The sequence below is a fragment of the Tachypleus tridentatus genome, chromosome 7, assembly GCF_004210375.1.
Source record: "Tachypleus tridentatus isolate NWPU-2018 chromosome 7, ASM421037v1, whole genome shotgun sequence".
Lineage (NCBI taxonomy): Eukaryota > Metazoa > Arthropoda > Merostomata > Xiphosura > Limulidae > Tachypleus > Tachypleus tridentatus.
This window is the reverse complement of record NC_134831.1, coordinates 132,188,422-132,204,595: the sequence shown is the minus strand read 5'-3', so window position 1 is coordinate 132,204,595 and position 16,174 is coordinate 132,188,422. Positions and strand designations below refer to the sequence as shown.

General features: G+C 34.3%; 1 protein-coding gene across 4 annotated transcripts in view; it reads right to left on the bottom strand.

Annotated features, from left to right (window-relative positions):
• Positions 1 to 452: 452 nt before the first annotated feature.
• The window catches only part of LOC143256622 (homeobox protein ARX-like), a 104,433-nt gene continuing 88,711 nt past the window's right edge, over positions 453 to 16,174 (bottom strand). For all 4 annotated transcript variants that reach the window (XM_076514061.1, XM_076514060.1, XM_076514057.1 and 1 more), the window contains one exon: positions 453 to 4,287. In XM_076514061.1, the coding sequence (XP_076370176.1) occupies positions 3,673 to 4,287 (615 nt within the window). In that variant the 3' untranslated portion in view covers positions 453 to 3,672. The remainder of the gene's footprint in view (positions 4,288 to 16,174) is intronic.

Below are 16,174 nucleotides of genomic sequence, written 5' to 3'. Positions count from 1 at the left end.
AGTGATAAATCAGAACAGCTACAGTTACTCTGTGCAAAGAAAGACTCGTCACAAAATAGTTCACGTAAATCTCCTTACATTATTGACCATGTGGTGCTTGATGGCACTTTAACTATATCATATGGTGCTAGATGGCACTTTAACTATATCATATGGTGCTCGAGGGCACTTTTGTAACTTTAATCATTTTATAATTTTATCTTAGTTGGAATAGAATTAGTTCAAACTGAAGTTATCAGTTGATCTCAAGAAGAGATGTTTGTTGCCTTACGTATATTCACACATTACACAAAATATACCACAACGCTATAGCTATAAGGCAATGTATCGTTTTCATTATTAGCTGATACAGGTCTTATCGAACACAAATCAGGATAAAAATATTGTGGAAATGACGTTCTTGTCATATTTCAAATGTAAATATCAAAGTAATACAAATATTCAAGACGTTACAGAACTTATTTTATTACAAATATCGTTCTTTGAAACAGGAACAGTGAACACAGTGAAAGAACAATTTGATATATAGTGCAGACTTCTCGTGAAGTTAAAAACAGCTGGTGCGATAGTGTAATTTTAACAGCCCTGGTCGTTCTATACAGCCACAGGACGGATTGTTAACATACATTTCAAATCACTTGCAGTTTAAACTTGAAATGCAATCCATATTTAGTAATAAGAGTAACAACGATCTTTTTTATTAGTGTTTGTTTTAAAACTATACCTGATTAAAGGGATTTAAATTATATTTATTTTTATGTGAAATTTTTCATTTTACGTCCATAGACGTACAAAATATTTATATTATAATAAAGGTGTATAAGTTACTAAAATCTAAGCAACAACTCTATAACACCTGCTCTGTGTTTTATTCCGCTATATACCTTTAAGGAAAGAGTAAAAACGTGTGGAACACTTGATATTTCGCGAGTCCAAAAACCTTCAAATCAACAAGATTTTGGTCTTAATCCACTAATGCCTAAAGTAATTACAGTGGCTACTTCCCTTATTCAAATATCATATCCAGTTTTTACAACTTCGTTGTCAGACTTTAGGCACTTTTGTGAATTAATAAAAAGACAAATAAAAAAATGAACTGATATTAAAACCGTTACACGTTTTCATGTGATTTCGTTAGCTTATAGATTTACTTTTAGGTTCAACTTCTGTTCTCCAAATAAAATGTCATTTGACAAGAAGGGCATTCATGCGGTTGAAAGGATGCCTGAAAATCTTTTACCATTGTGGTATTTTTTTAAAGCCAATTAAAATAAGTTATGTTGTGATCCAAGTTAACATAAATGGCAGGGCTGAAATTTCACACTCGCATTTTGGGAGTGGAATTTTTGTAGTTTTCTATAATTGAATTTTTCGCAACTACTTATTTGACACAGAATTGAAATGAAACGCGAAACTGCAAAATTGAATTATGGAACTGTTCTTGTGTCTCTGAGGGTCGATTTATTTTCGATCATGATCGTATTATACTTTTGATATGCCCCTCAAAGCTTTAATTTACTTATACGTAAATTATTCCGTCCATGGAGGCACTACTAAAATACTTTTGTTGCTTAATGCATAGTGTGTGTACTGTAATAGATTTACTACACTTATTATGCCTAAGCTTATGCACAGTGTGCGTACTGTAATAGATTTACTACACTTATTATGCCTAAGCTTATTTTTGTATAGTTTTGTTTTTGCCTGTGACATATATTCTTGAGTGCATATTGCGCAAGTCTTGTCTGTTTCCGAAACTCGTAGAAACCTCTTGAAAGTGTAGGAATCAGCAATGCTTCTTTGACAAAAGCGCGCGAGAATTTTGTCGAAAGCTCTACAAACTCGCGTGATTCCTATAAAAAAAAAGCGGCTAACCGAAGGGAGAGAATGGGAAGAGAATTTTACTGTACAGCTACAGTCAGTACACTATAGGCCTAAGAAGCTATAATTGTGATTAACGTCTATATTTAATCGACAGAATTTGACAGGGAACATTATAGATTTCGGAAATTATAAACCGTTCAACTTTAGTGAATTACTTCGCACGTTGTTATTTTTACGTGGATATTATTAGTATATTTTCTGGAAGAAGTGAATTTCTAACCGGTGTGAGGCAAGTCAAGAAAGACGTTGTTAGCTCAAGCGAGATGCAACAATATCAATTTGGAATTAATTTACTTGGCGCGGACTTGGATCGTCAAATATTTAGTTCTAGACTGGATACAAGGTCAGTATTGTCTGTTTGTAAAACTGTTGTATGCAAACCATCGTTTGTAATAACTATTAGTAATAACTGTTATTATGTTTTTAAGTTTGTATATTAAAATATATTTGTGTTAAAAATGGAAATTATGTGCATCAATCTTGTTGGCAAATAACATAAAGTTGATACACGTTAACAGTTAATTAGCTACTAAATTCAAATATAGATTTTCGCTTACTTGAAATTGTAATACGTTATCATACGTACTATAATAAATCGAAGACTCATCCGAAATAACTAATAATACGAAACAGTACTAACCCATCAGGAAAGGTGTGTGAGTAGGATTGCCTACACCAATGTAAGTTTATTTTCATTTGCGTTTAGTCAAATGGCAAAAAAATATTTATTATAATTTTTAAGTGCCAGTTCTATAGATATAAGTGATGACGAGCATGAGTTATCCAATGACAAGTTGTTGGTCACATAATGTGATAAAACTGTCAACAGTTGGTCAAAAGAAATGAACCTCAAATCATGATATAATCTTCAAACGATTCATTGACGGCAAAGATAGTATGAAGTAACATATGCCGATAATATATAATATATCGACCATCCTCACGAGTGTTTTTACCTTAATTTGTTTCAGATGATGTAGCTTAAAATATTGCAAACTAATAGGCAGAAACAAGGGTATATATATATATAAACTTAATTTCTGTCATTAAAATGTTACCTAAGAAATGTGAGTACAACAACAGAAATAATAATATAAGTTTACATAACACTTTAATAATTAAATACTTCTAAAGTTTATAAGCTGTCTAGCTTGAAACACTGGATTAATGAAAACTACACAGGGAACATTCATTTATCTCCAAAAGGTTGGGATAGACTGTGAAATATGTTTTTTGTCCTTGGACAGTTTCTTGGAATAAAAACACCGAAAACATTACGATTTTTACTATTGACCTGTTACTTTCATAACAATAAAGATTTTTTCATCATAATTATGATATATTTTTACTGTAAGACGTGAGTCTTCAATAACACGTAAAAACATTGCAAGTGAACTCAACATTTTAGTAAGTGGGTTTCAGAGGCACTTTAAGTGTTTTACACGTAAGCTTAAGAGTGAAATTCGAGCCCTGATACAACATTATACATTGCAAAATATGAAAGTAAGAAATATATTATACTGCGTATTTCAGTTGGCGGGCCCGTCGATTCATTATATTCTTATGGACAAAATGGACGGATATTAAAAGCATTAAAGACCCGAAAAAAAAATCACAGTTTATAAATATAGAATACAGACATAGGTAACACATACATCCTTACAATGAAAGTCTAAAAGGAACGCTGAAACATCTTTGGTTTAAAATAAAACTTTAAGGAGTCAACGTGACTCCTTTTATTCCAGCTGTAGTTGCTCGTAGACGTAAAAAACGTACTTATAGAGTGACTCAACTGATAAATTCCCCGTTTACTTTTCGTATAATTTCCATGCGGATCTCGTGTTCCCTGGCTTTCATGCGTAGGGCGGCTATGCTGGAACTTCGGCGGTCAAACTCGAGAGTGCCAGGTAAAGTTCCCAGAGCTACTGAGACCGGTGGTGAATTATTTAGAACTCCCGCGTAATGCTCGCCAGTTCCTTCACCTGGCAGTTTTGGTCTGCTTTGTGCTGATAAATTAGCAAGCAGTGTTTGAAACGAAGTAGCTGGATATGGAGCCGGAAACGGAGGTGATAGGGATGATGGAAGTAGCGAACCTGGATACGAGGCTAGATCGCGCAAGGCGTATGCTGACGATCCCAGGTAGGCTCCGGTTGGTGGCAACAAACCTGTGATTGTAGATGGTAGATATGTAGTAGGAGCTCGTGAGGTGGTGAGAAAATTTGCAGGATTATACGGCTTTCTTGACAAACTGAGCGAAGAGAAAGGACTCGAAAGACCTAGCGAGTTGGCAGAAGTTGAAGTCGGAGAAGGAAAGGAGTACGGGTTGAAGCCTTGGGTCTGGATGGCGTTTCCAACAGCTTTCTCCTGTTTTCTCCACTTGGCTCTCCGATTTTGAAACCAGACCTATGATAAATTTAAATTATATATATATATATATACACACACACATATATATACATACATATATAATTAATATAAAAATTCAGTGTTTTTTGAAATAAGCAATACCCTTCTGAAAAATGGAAAAGCCAATTTCTCACAAAATTCTTGTTGGAACTATTTTAAATCGCGCAGTTGTAAAAGCGTGAAAATATTGTAAGAGTTATTTTGAGTAGTAACTTACTCTGGTGGGTAAAGTAATTATCGGATAAATATTAATAATGATAATTTGGAGTTAAACATAATTCATGTTATATCAGCTGTTTTGTAATTTAAAAACAGTGTAATAAAAATTAATAATTAGCATAAAACGAGGAACATCAATGCAAAAATCCACAAACGAAAAAAGTAAATTATATCGACATTTTGATGTGTTAATATGGATTCATTTAATTACAGGATATATGGAGTTCGATAAATAAAATTAAAAATTCGAAACATGTTTTTGTTTGATGCATAGAAAAAGAAAGTTTAATAAAACATTTTTTATTTGCTAATTTTTAATCCAAAAATTAACTCGACAGTTGAGACTTCTTTGGCGGTAGTTGACAAGCGCTTGAAAATATCACCAAATACAAAATGAAAACTCAATTACATATCTAGTTTGAAGAAAGTTACAAAAATTTTAGATATACAAACTCACTATTTATTGTGCATTGAATAATCTCATTTATTAGTAACAGACCAACAATAATTGTTCATTTCTAATCAATCTCCAACCCTTAATGACTCAGCTAAATGTCGGTCAAAAAAGGGGCACATAACACACAGCCCATTGTGTCACTTTGTGCTTAACTACAAACAAACAGTTCTAGTGAAGTGTCAGATGTTTATATTAACAAATCCATATCCATTCATGTAAAGTATGCAGCTACAAAGAGTCCCAAGTCTAACGAATTATATTCTTATATCATGTTATTTGTAATAACGTTTTAGATTACAGGGTACCGAATACACCTGCAAGGCATAGCAAGTTTAAAACAAAAACCATAAGGGTTGGACGTGATTAATATATCCCATTTCTGACTTTTGTGATCACAACTAGAATCAACTGGTACTACCAGAGCATGCCTGTGAGTGTTTCTGATGCGCACGGATGGACATATTAAAATAGCGGGGTTCTAACTGACAGCATTTTGACGCTAACGGCTAACATAAGAAGAAACAAAACACAAAATACACCAATTCCACTGTATTTGCTTTAAGCGTATTGAAACTATTTCATACTTGTTGGTATTTTAAGTATAATTTTATTGCTCTTGCAAAAACTAGTACTTTTTTCAGCCGCGGCATAACGGCTCATAAAATGGCTTTGAGTTTTTCACGTACAAATGTTTACTTGTAGCTCCGTCATCTCTTGACCGATTTCAGATCTAATTACAGCACTGGATTCAGAAACCCAAACTTTTTTGATTGATATGTCCGACCACGCCCAAGGTTTTCTAGATTAGTTTACTCTAATCCTGCCAAAAAGAATTTCAAATTTGAAGGTAGGCTGGCAGCATTTTGACGCTTACATAAGAAGAAACAAAACATAAAATACACCAATTCCACTGTATTTGCTTCAAGCGTATTGAAACTATTTCATACTTGTTGATATTTTAAGTATAATTTTATTGCTCTTGCAAAAACTAGTACTTTTTTCAGCCGCGGCATAACGGCTCATAAAATGGCTTTGAGTTTTTTACGTACAAACTTTTACTTGTAGCTCCGTCATCTCTTGACCGATTTCAGATCTAATTACAGCACTGGATTCAGAAACCCAAACATTTTTTTATTGATATGTCCGACCACGCCCAAGGTTTTCTAGATTAGTTTACTCTAATCCTGCCAAAAAGAATTTCAAATTTGAAGGTAGGCTGGCAGCATTTTGACGCTTACATAAGAAGAAACAAAACATAAAATACACCAATTCCACTGTATTTGCTTCAAGCGTATTGAAACTATTTCATACTTGTTGGTATTTTAAGTATAATTTTATTGCTCTTGCAAAAACTAGTACTTTTCACAGCCGCGGCATAACGGCTCATAAAATGGCTTTGAGTTTTTTACGTACAAACTTTTACTTGTAGCTCCGTCATCTCTTGACCGATTTCAGATCTAATTACAGGACTGGATTCAGAAACCCAAACCTTTTTGATTGATATGTCTGACCACGCCCAAGGTTTTCTAGATTCGTTTACTCTAATCCTGCCAAAAAGAATTTCAAACTTGAAGGTAGGCTGCTAAAGATCCTGATGAGTAATGAAAATCGCATTGGGTATACGCGCATCCCACGCTTGGTGTTGCCTGCGCACTAAAATATACCTAATAAGAAGGGAAGGAATAAAGGTTTTACAGATTCATTTACTCTAATCCTGCCTAAAATAATTTAACGTTCTGCGACAACTGAGAATTCCCTTTTGTTTTAGGTTAAATTGTCATTTTAAGTTCTTAAACAACTCCAAATTATCCACCGTAGGTCGCTAAATTAAGAAAAATATACATAAACTCTTTTAGATTTATCTTTTTCAACTACTAATTTATATATTTTATATAAGTTCTTCAAGCTACCTTGTTTGCAAAAAAAAAGTAAAGAGATCTCCTTAAGCGTTAACGTATTCTAAAATAGTAAATTCACCAAATGACCTTCTTTTTATAATGATAACACTATAAACTGGTATCTTTGCTACATTTCTAGGGGACCAGAGACAATAAAGGTGAGAAAAGCTACACGAGGGCTATCTACGCCAGCCATTCCTAATTTAGCAGTGTAAAACTAGAGAGAAGACAGCTAGTTATCACTACCAACTCTTGGGCTACTCTTTTACCAACGAATAGTAGGATTGACCGTAAAATTATAACGTCCTTACGGCTGAAAGGGCGAATATATTTGGTGTGATGGAGATTAGAACCCGCGACCCTCCGATTAGTAATCGAGTACCTCAACCATCTGGCCATGCCAGTCCTCAGGGAAAGAAACCGTTTTATTAGCAAATTCATTAAATGTCACCATAATCTAGCAAGTTCGCTCAGATCTTTCAAATATATGCAGCCACTTCACCATTTGTCAGAATTCTAAGTTAGTCTGTTTACAATATGATAATACTCTAACCCTGCCATCTCACTACTTTCCAGAATTCTAAGCTAGTCTTTACAACATGATAATACCCTAAATCAACCGCTTCGCTACATGACAGAATTCAAAGCTAGTCTTTTTGTGTGTGAACATGTTAATATTCTAAACCATATTCTAAACCCGGTATGAACATGTGATTAGGGCGCTCGACTCATAATCTGAGGGTCGCGGGGACGAATCTCCGTCACACCAAATATGCTCGCCCTTTCAGCCGTGGAGGAGTTATAAGTGATGGTCAATTCCACTATTCGTCAGTAAAAGAATAGCCCAAGAGTTGGCGGTGGATGGTGACGACTAATTGCCTTCCCTATAGTCTTACACTGCTAAATTAGGAACGGCTATAGCAGATAACATTCGTGTATCTTTGCGTGAAATTCAAAACAAACAAACAAATAATCAAAGATCGTATCCTAATCTTACCATTTACCGAAAAATTTACTGGAAATTGCTTTAACTTTACTTTCTAAACATTTGAAATTATTTTTATCATATTGACGCGTAGTATGTAGTTTTGTGCAAAGCTGCACTAGGGCTATCTGCGATAACCGTCCCTAATTTAGCAGTGTAAGACTAAAGAGAAGGCAGCTAGTCATCACCACTCACCGCCAACTCTTGGGCTGCTCTTTTACCAACGAATAGTGGGATTGACCATCACATCATAAAACCCCCACGGCTGAAAAGGCGAGCATGTTTGGTGCGACCGGGATTCGAACCCGCGACTCTCAGATTAGGAGTCGAATGCCTTAAGCCGCCAGGTTAATAAAATCTGATCTGAATAAAAGCCAAAAACCTAACACTCCAATATAAGCAAATTAAAAACAAACAAGAAGAAAAAAAGACTAGAAACTTCGAGAGCCTAAAGTATGTTTATGAAATTAAAAGAAAAAAATACAATTCGTTTCATTAATTTTTATCACATAAATAATGTTTTCGTACAAAACGAGATAACAGTATATATCATTTTATATACCAATTTTACGCATGAATTATATTTATCAAATTTAAAGAGACTCTATATAAGTAGTTTGATTAATTACCGCCGGAGTTTCATCGTTTTTAGATCAGCTGAAAGCATATATAACAACTATAGGTGAAAATAATGACTGCTTATACGAAACCAGTTTACAAATGCTGACGCTAATTGCAGGCACTTTGCATTTTTGTGTTGTTGTTGCTGTAAGTTATCAACTTTCGAGGCTGTAATTTAGAACTGCATGCTATATAGTTTAGCTCGGAAGCTCTGGCAACATCTGAAACATGTCATTTTCAGGTATGCACAAATCACTACCTATACTTCAATTGTATAAGTTCTTAATCATGCCATACTTACAGAAAAACAAAACAAAAAAACGTTTATCTTTAACTTGGGTTCTTATGGTAGAGTGTAACCAAGTTTATAACAATGAAAAATTAAAAAAAAAAACCTTTTTAGAGAAACCACATGATAGCGGGACTTGAGTTTATGTCTAACTTTCTCCATTAACATTAGCAATAGTTTTCAATACACCCCGAAGGAAGTGAAGGGCTACCTCTGTGTGTGTGATATGTGTTTCTCGAAACTGCATTCATCCAGAATATCCGTGGGTTGACACTACACAAGCATATTTACTTAAAATTCCACTATTGATTCTTGCACTCAGGGGTCTATATTTACTAAAAACAGTCTAATTTTAACACGAATTATTTAATGGTGAGTTGCGTTTACCTAGCGTTTGGTTGTATTGGAATGAAATCTGACAAAGACGTTAAGTGGGAGAGATTCTTAAGCCTATTATTATCACATATAATAAATTTCATAAGATAACTCAATAACTAATTTGTGTTAAGTCTTTTCTTAAAAATAACTTAAAAATCATTGATATATTTGTTTTGTTTCGAATTTCACGCTAAGCTACAGGAGGGCTATCTGTGATAGCCGTCTCTAATATTGTAGTGTAAGACTAGATGAAAGACAGCTAGTCATCACCACTCCTCGCCAAATCTTGGGCTACTCTTTTACCAACGAATAGTGGGGTTGACCATTACAATATAACTCCCTTACGGCTGAAAGAGCACCACAGTTATGAATAAGGTATTTTTTAACAGTTCGTTCTACCGAAACAATACTTCCAAGCCTAAGAACATAAAATGCCATTTTTTTTTCCGAAAGGTAATATCTGTAAACATATAAACACTTGAGTTAGAACTGTTTTAACATACAGTGTTAAACTTTAACACTTTGAACGGTTAGCCATATTTTAACTGGTATTTTTAGTTCTTCCTGTGATTTAGAAGATCAAAGGTTTAATTCGTTTTAACAGTGATTGTTTGTTATGTTTGTGTATTTAAGTTAAGCAAAAAGCTGTACAATGGGTTATCTGTGCTCTGCCCACCTAGGGTATTAGGACCAGGTTTCTAGTGTTGTATGTCTACAGACATTCCCTTGTGCTAATGGGGGGGCCTAAGCAAATGAGTAAATCCAAGTAGATCACAGTTCACTTATTTTACGTACTAAGTGTGAACGACAAAGAGATAAAAAACGTGAGGTAACAAATGAGTGAAAAAAACAAGTAAACAGAACAAAAATTACCAGATAGCAATTTAGACGGTCATAAGCAGCAAGAGTAACACAACATTTGGGGGAACTCCAGTAGAAAGAAAATTCTTTTAAAAAAAACGTTTACAGTGAAAAACATTATCGAAACAGATCACCACAGGTTTTTACTTGAATGTCGAAATCATGTTAATTAAGAATGCTCGAAATTGTAAATAATAGAAAACAGTTAAAAAGCATAATTTCGAGATACGATAACCGTTTCCAAATATTTTCAGGTTTTGCCCTAAACAAGCTTTGTCGAAAATTAATTTTTGTTTTAAGTAAATCGGAAAATTTCACTTAAATATTTTCCAGTACTGAGAATTCACTCATTGTAACTAATATTCCATTATTTTGTTTCTTTTCGAAAGAACCTGAGCCAAAAACGTCGTAAATGTTAGGCTTACAGTGGAAACTAATCACGAAGCAACAGATTGAAAAAAACACACACACTTTTCTAATCAGTAGTTTCGTATTCTGTAATTGCGACGTAATTGGTGTTAGATATTCTGCATTTTTATTACGATTTTATCAGTTAGAAAATGCAAGCTAATTGTCTGGATTATTTTAATTTATGTCTATACAAAGAAAGTATGTCCCTGAGGTCAAAATGAACAAGACAATGTTTGCCTGATGCCAGTTTATTAAGAAGGAAAATAATGACATATGAAACTGAGTGAATATATTCAAAGAAACACCCACAAAAGTTTGATTAGAGACGTCGAAAATTTGTTCTCACCCTAAACCGAAGACCGATGGCGGGTGAGCTTTAAATTTACAGAATTACGGCGCTAAAATCCGGGAGTCGATTCACTGCAGAGGACACAAAGTAAGTAGCTTGTTGTTGTTTTGAATTAAGCACAAAGCTACTCAATGGGGTATCAAAGCTCATTGTAAAGCTTTGTGTTGAAAATCAACAACTACCGCAACCAAATGTCGTTTTGTTATAAACCAAGTTTAACTGCATCAGTTGTTATTATGACTATTTAATAAAGATGACAAACAACTCCATAAAAATATGTTTAATTACTTGCACCCGACGTTTCGACTTACGCCTTTATCAAGGGTCTGTGAAACATTACAGATTACCTTTGATAAAGGCGTAAGTCGAAACTTCGGATGCAAGCAATTAACAGATTTACCGGAGTCGTTTTTCGTCTTCATTAAACAATAGTTTCTATTCTTCAGTCAGCACTGAAAATTTTCAAAATGGTAATAATTTTTACTATATTTCCATCCTGAAAAATACATCAGAATCGGTGGGTGAAGGAAGGTGGGGTTAGCGATAAGACCTGGCTGTGTTGCACAGGCAGTAAATAAGACAGGGTTGTTATCAAACATAGCAGATCAGAACACCAGTCACTTAAAAATCAATTTAAATTCAAGATAATTTTTCCTAAGTTATGATTTTATTTTATTTTTTACAAAATTATGTAATTATAGTCAGTAAAAAAAGGATAGACAGATGCATATATCGATCCCATAAAGGAAATGGAAAGATAACTTTATAATATTAAGTTTTTTATACTCATGACTACCGAGTAATGACAATATAATGACTGGACTTTCTAAAACCCATTATTATTTTTACCTATTCTCTTCTGTGTGAGAAAGTAGACGATATTGTGTTTGAAACGATGTCTGGTGACAAGATACCTGGTTGAAAAACTGAAACGTCGTCAGACTTGATAACTTATTGATTTGTTTTATAAGAATACTGTGTATATTTACAGGATTTTCTGTGCACTTCATAGACGCTCCACATTTTCTGTAACTATAATTAAAAATTTACGAGTTTAGAAAAGAGTTTTGGTTTGACTTGAATTTCGCGCGGAGCTACACGAGGACCATCTGCGCTAGCCGTCCCTAATTGAGTAGCGTAAGACCAGAGGGAAAGCACAACCCACCGCCAATTCTTGGGCTACTCTTTTACCAACGAATAGTGGGATTGACCATAACATTATAACGCCCCCACGGCTGAAACTGCGAGCATGTGTGGCATGACGGAGATTCGAACCCGCGATCCTCGGTTTAAGAGTCGCGTGCCTTAACCAGCTAGCCATGCCGGGCCTTAGGAAAGAGAAAGATAATTCAACAAATATCATGTCACAATAATATTTATATATTAATTGAAACTTCTAGACATTATTTGAAACATTTCAAGCCTTCGTCTTTAAAAAGAAATGTCGAACATTTTTAAGTGATTGCAAACGCAACTTGCACTGTCAAAGCCGTCAAAAATATATATATGTATAAGGTTTTTGAGCCGGGTGTAGAATAGAGCTTAGCCTAATGGATTGTGAATTGCCTTCCATCTAGTCTCACGCTGCTAAATTAAGAACGGCAAGCGCATATAAATAACGCTTGTGTAGCTTTGTGAGGAATTTCAAAACAAAGAGATCACCGATTTTTGAAACTCCGCCGCTGTTTTCTATATTCAGATAAATAACATACATTTACTCAACTCATCGAAGTAATTTATTATTAGTAACACTAGTTACTACTTTTCTTCATTGCTTGCTTTTTTCTACACTAACATAAAACATTTAATAACATTAAATCTTTCATATACGTTAGAACGGTTTATAAAAACCGACATCTTACCCTAAAATTGTTTATTCTGAACTGTATGTTGAGCCACCGTGAGGAGAGGGGTTGCTCTGTAATTATATTTATGACATTCAGTTTACTTGTTTTCATGATTATTATTTCCTTTTCGTTTTTCTTCTGCCTATTTGCTATCAACTATTCATTATTTATTTATCTTCTGTGCTTATTTATTATCAAATTTCAATCTTCCTATTTGTTATCAGATATTTACTATTTATTTTGTGTGTCTATTTGTTATAAGATATTTACTACTCGCTGGTTGTGCCTGTTTACTCCCTAGATCTTGCCTTTATGACGTATACTATATTTAAATGTTTATAATTTCTTCACACTGAACATATACTCAACCATCTTAATGGCGATTTTCTAATTATGTCGTTGAGATTTCAGTCATTTAAAACTTATTCTGTTTCAGTAAGTTTAAATAAATATAACTCAGCATTTGACAAACCGAGGAACATTGGAGCTTAACTGGAGTAGAACTAACTAATATAGAACTCGGACGAGACATAAAGAATCTAAACAGCTGTGATGCACATGCAGGTGAAAGCGGGACATATTTTTAAGTTACTAAATGTACCTTGAGATTGCGTTTTGTTTTACAAAGTTCACACAACAATCGAAGTGTTTGAAAATGTCGTTCCACATTTATAACACTATAGCTTTAGAAAATAAAACTTGGAGAATTTTTTTTTCTCACGTTTCTTATCGATCATGGGAAACAATGGTAGAAAAGAGTTATTTCAAAACCTGGTCTTGAGGCTTGGCGCCAGAAAGTCGGATGTGTTATAGTCACTCTTGCATACCAGCTCCTGGGGTGGATAGTATTCTTACCATGAGTTGATAGCACATACTAAACGATTCAACGCTTGGTCTTAGCAGCATGAAATAACATACTGTGTTATAATTCTACCTGTTATCTCATCTTTGTCTCCTTAAACTGTACGCAGGTGCAAATAAGGCAGTAAAAAATATAGTATGTTTTGCGAAGTTTTACTCCTTACATTAAACATTAAGTTGAAAATAAATTATACATTTCGCGATTCCAACTGGCGATTGAAAACAAGAGTTGAATGAGAAATCTTGTTTTATTTGCGCTTCTTTTTACATTTTAAAATTCTTACAAGTTGTGTAAGTTTGTGTTTTTCTTATAGCAAAGCAACATCGAGATATTTGCTGTGTCCAACGATGAGAATCAAACCCCTGATTTTAGCGGGGAACTTTGTTAGTAATCAAGCACAAAGCTACACAATGGATTATCTATGCTATGTTCACCACAGGTATCGAAACCTGGATTCCAGCGTTGTAATTCCGCAGACATGCCGCTGTGCCACCACAGCTAGATAGGAATACCCATATTTCACTATGAAACCGTAGTTGTTATTTAGAAAAACAGTAATGTTTGTCAAGTGTTTTGTTTTAAGCGATCAGCGTATCTCTTATCTCTAATACATGCCTCCCCAGTGGCTCAGCGGCATGTATGCGGACTTACAACGCTAAAAACCGAGTTTCGATACCCGTGGTGGGCACAGCCCATTGTGTAGCTTCGTGCTTAATTCAAAACAACAACAACAACAACAATATCTAATATACGGTAAAGGTTGATTCACATAACTTGCAATAATTTTCATTAAATCAAAACCTGGAGCGTCTTAAACGACATGTTGATGACTCTATTTATCGTTAACTATAACCACATTACAGGCTGCTAAAGTGTTAAGGTAAAAAATAACTATACGTTAATTGGAATCATTCACATGAGCAACCAATACAATGTCTCAATGCTATATGGTGACCAATTAATTCTATTTTCAATCAAATATATGATGTACCAAAATACAAAAAAAAAAAAAATCTTTAAGAAAAATATACTTTAATTTGAATTTAACAAATGTTGTGGTGTTACAAAGTATCTCTTTTTCTAAAGCATCGCGAAAACTTTTGCATATTTTCAATAGATTTCCCCTTTTACTATTAAGGATTTTAGTCTGACGCTGTCTATATACATACCACTGTTCGTACAAATGTTTACAAACCAAGCAAGAATATATTCCGTTTCGTGTTTTAAAAGTCAGTTAACCAGAACGCCAAAGCAGTTTATGGTTTTTATAACATCTGAAGGCTAAATTTAAGGTTCAGTGAGACATGACCAGGTACATCTAACTTCGTATTTCTGATTATTAATCAACGTGCTGCGTTATTTATTGTTTATTTTATTTTAGCATATAGATAATGGTCCGTAAATATCAATACAGCGCGGTAGGGAAATACATTGAAATTTAAATAATCATATAATCATAATTATTATAAAAAGTTATACCAGTGAAATGATTACAGAGTTAGTTGCCAATTCCAGCAGTAAAATCTATCTTGTCTTCCATTTTAATAACACTTTGATAATGTTTTGAGTGTAACCTACAAGACTTTGAAGAGTTGTTCGTGCAACAAAAATTATTCATGAGACAGATACTGAGTTGAAAAAAAAACACACTTTCTTTTCTGCAGCGTTGTTTTAAGGCCACGTTCGCAAGGTTGAAAAACGTGTTGATAATTTGAGGTATCATGGGATATATTTTGAAAAAAAAATTCCCTTGTTGTTTTAACTGATTTGTGAGGTTGGTGTCTATCAGCTAGATGAGCTCTAATGGAATTCATTGAATAAGATTGTATTTAAAACAGCGACTTTAAAACAAGCAATGAACGAAGCATTATATTGAAGAAAATAAATTTTAACTGAAAGGTATGCAAGCCAGATACCCCCTACCACCTAATATATGCACATAGCCCTAATCAGTATATTCTTATCTGATAAAGGTGTATGTCCTTGTATTCTTCTTGACGGACGGATGTGCCCAACACAGTATTACAACTTTCTATATATATATATATATACATTTGATTTCCTTCTGAGGTAATTGTGTTTTTTATTTCGCGCAAAGCTGCACGAGGGCTTTTTTCTGCGCTACCCGTCCCTAAGATAGCAGTGTAAGATTAGAGGCAAGGCAGCTAGTCATCACCACCCACCGCCAACTCTTGGGCTACTCTTTTACCAACGAATAGTGGGATTGACTGAAAAGTTATAACGCCCCCACGGCTGAAAGGGCAAGCACGTTTGGTGTGAAGAAGATTGGAATCCGCGACCCTCGGATTACGCGTCGAGCGCTCTGACCACCTGACTCTCCTGCGCCTTCTGGTATGATGCAAATACCTCAATACTGTTACTTATTCAAGTTTTATAGTTCCGAAGGGTGTTTATATGGATGTTTATCATTTAAGTGTGTATTATAAAATAAGTAAAGAGTTTTGAAGAATATTGTTTATCTGATTGGTGTATAGTTTTCTAAAAGCTACGTTTACTGGTTAGTTTTATAGGTTTGAAGCCAAAGGGCGTTCTTACTCAATAGGTTATTTCCAAAACCTTTTGTTTATTTCACAGAAGTATATTTCGTACGGTATTTTTATTCAAAAGGTGTATAGTTTTGAATAGTGTTTTTAAAAGGCAAGCAAAATTTCATAGCTCATGCATGTATTTTTCGGTGACACGTTGC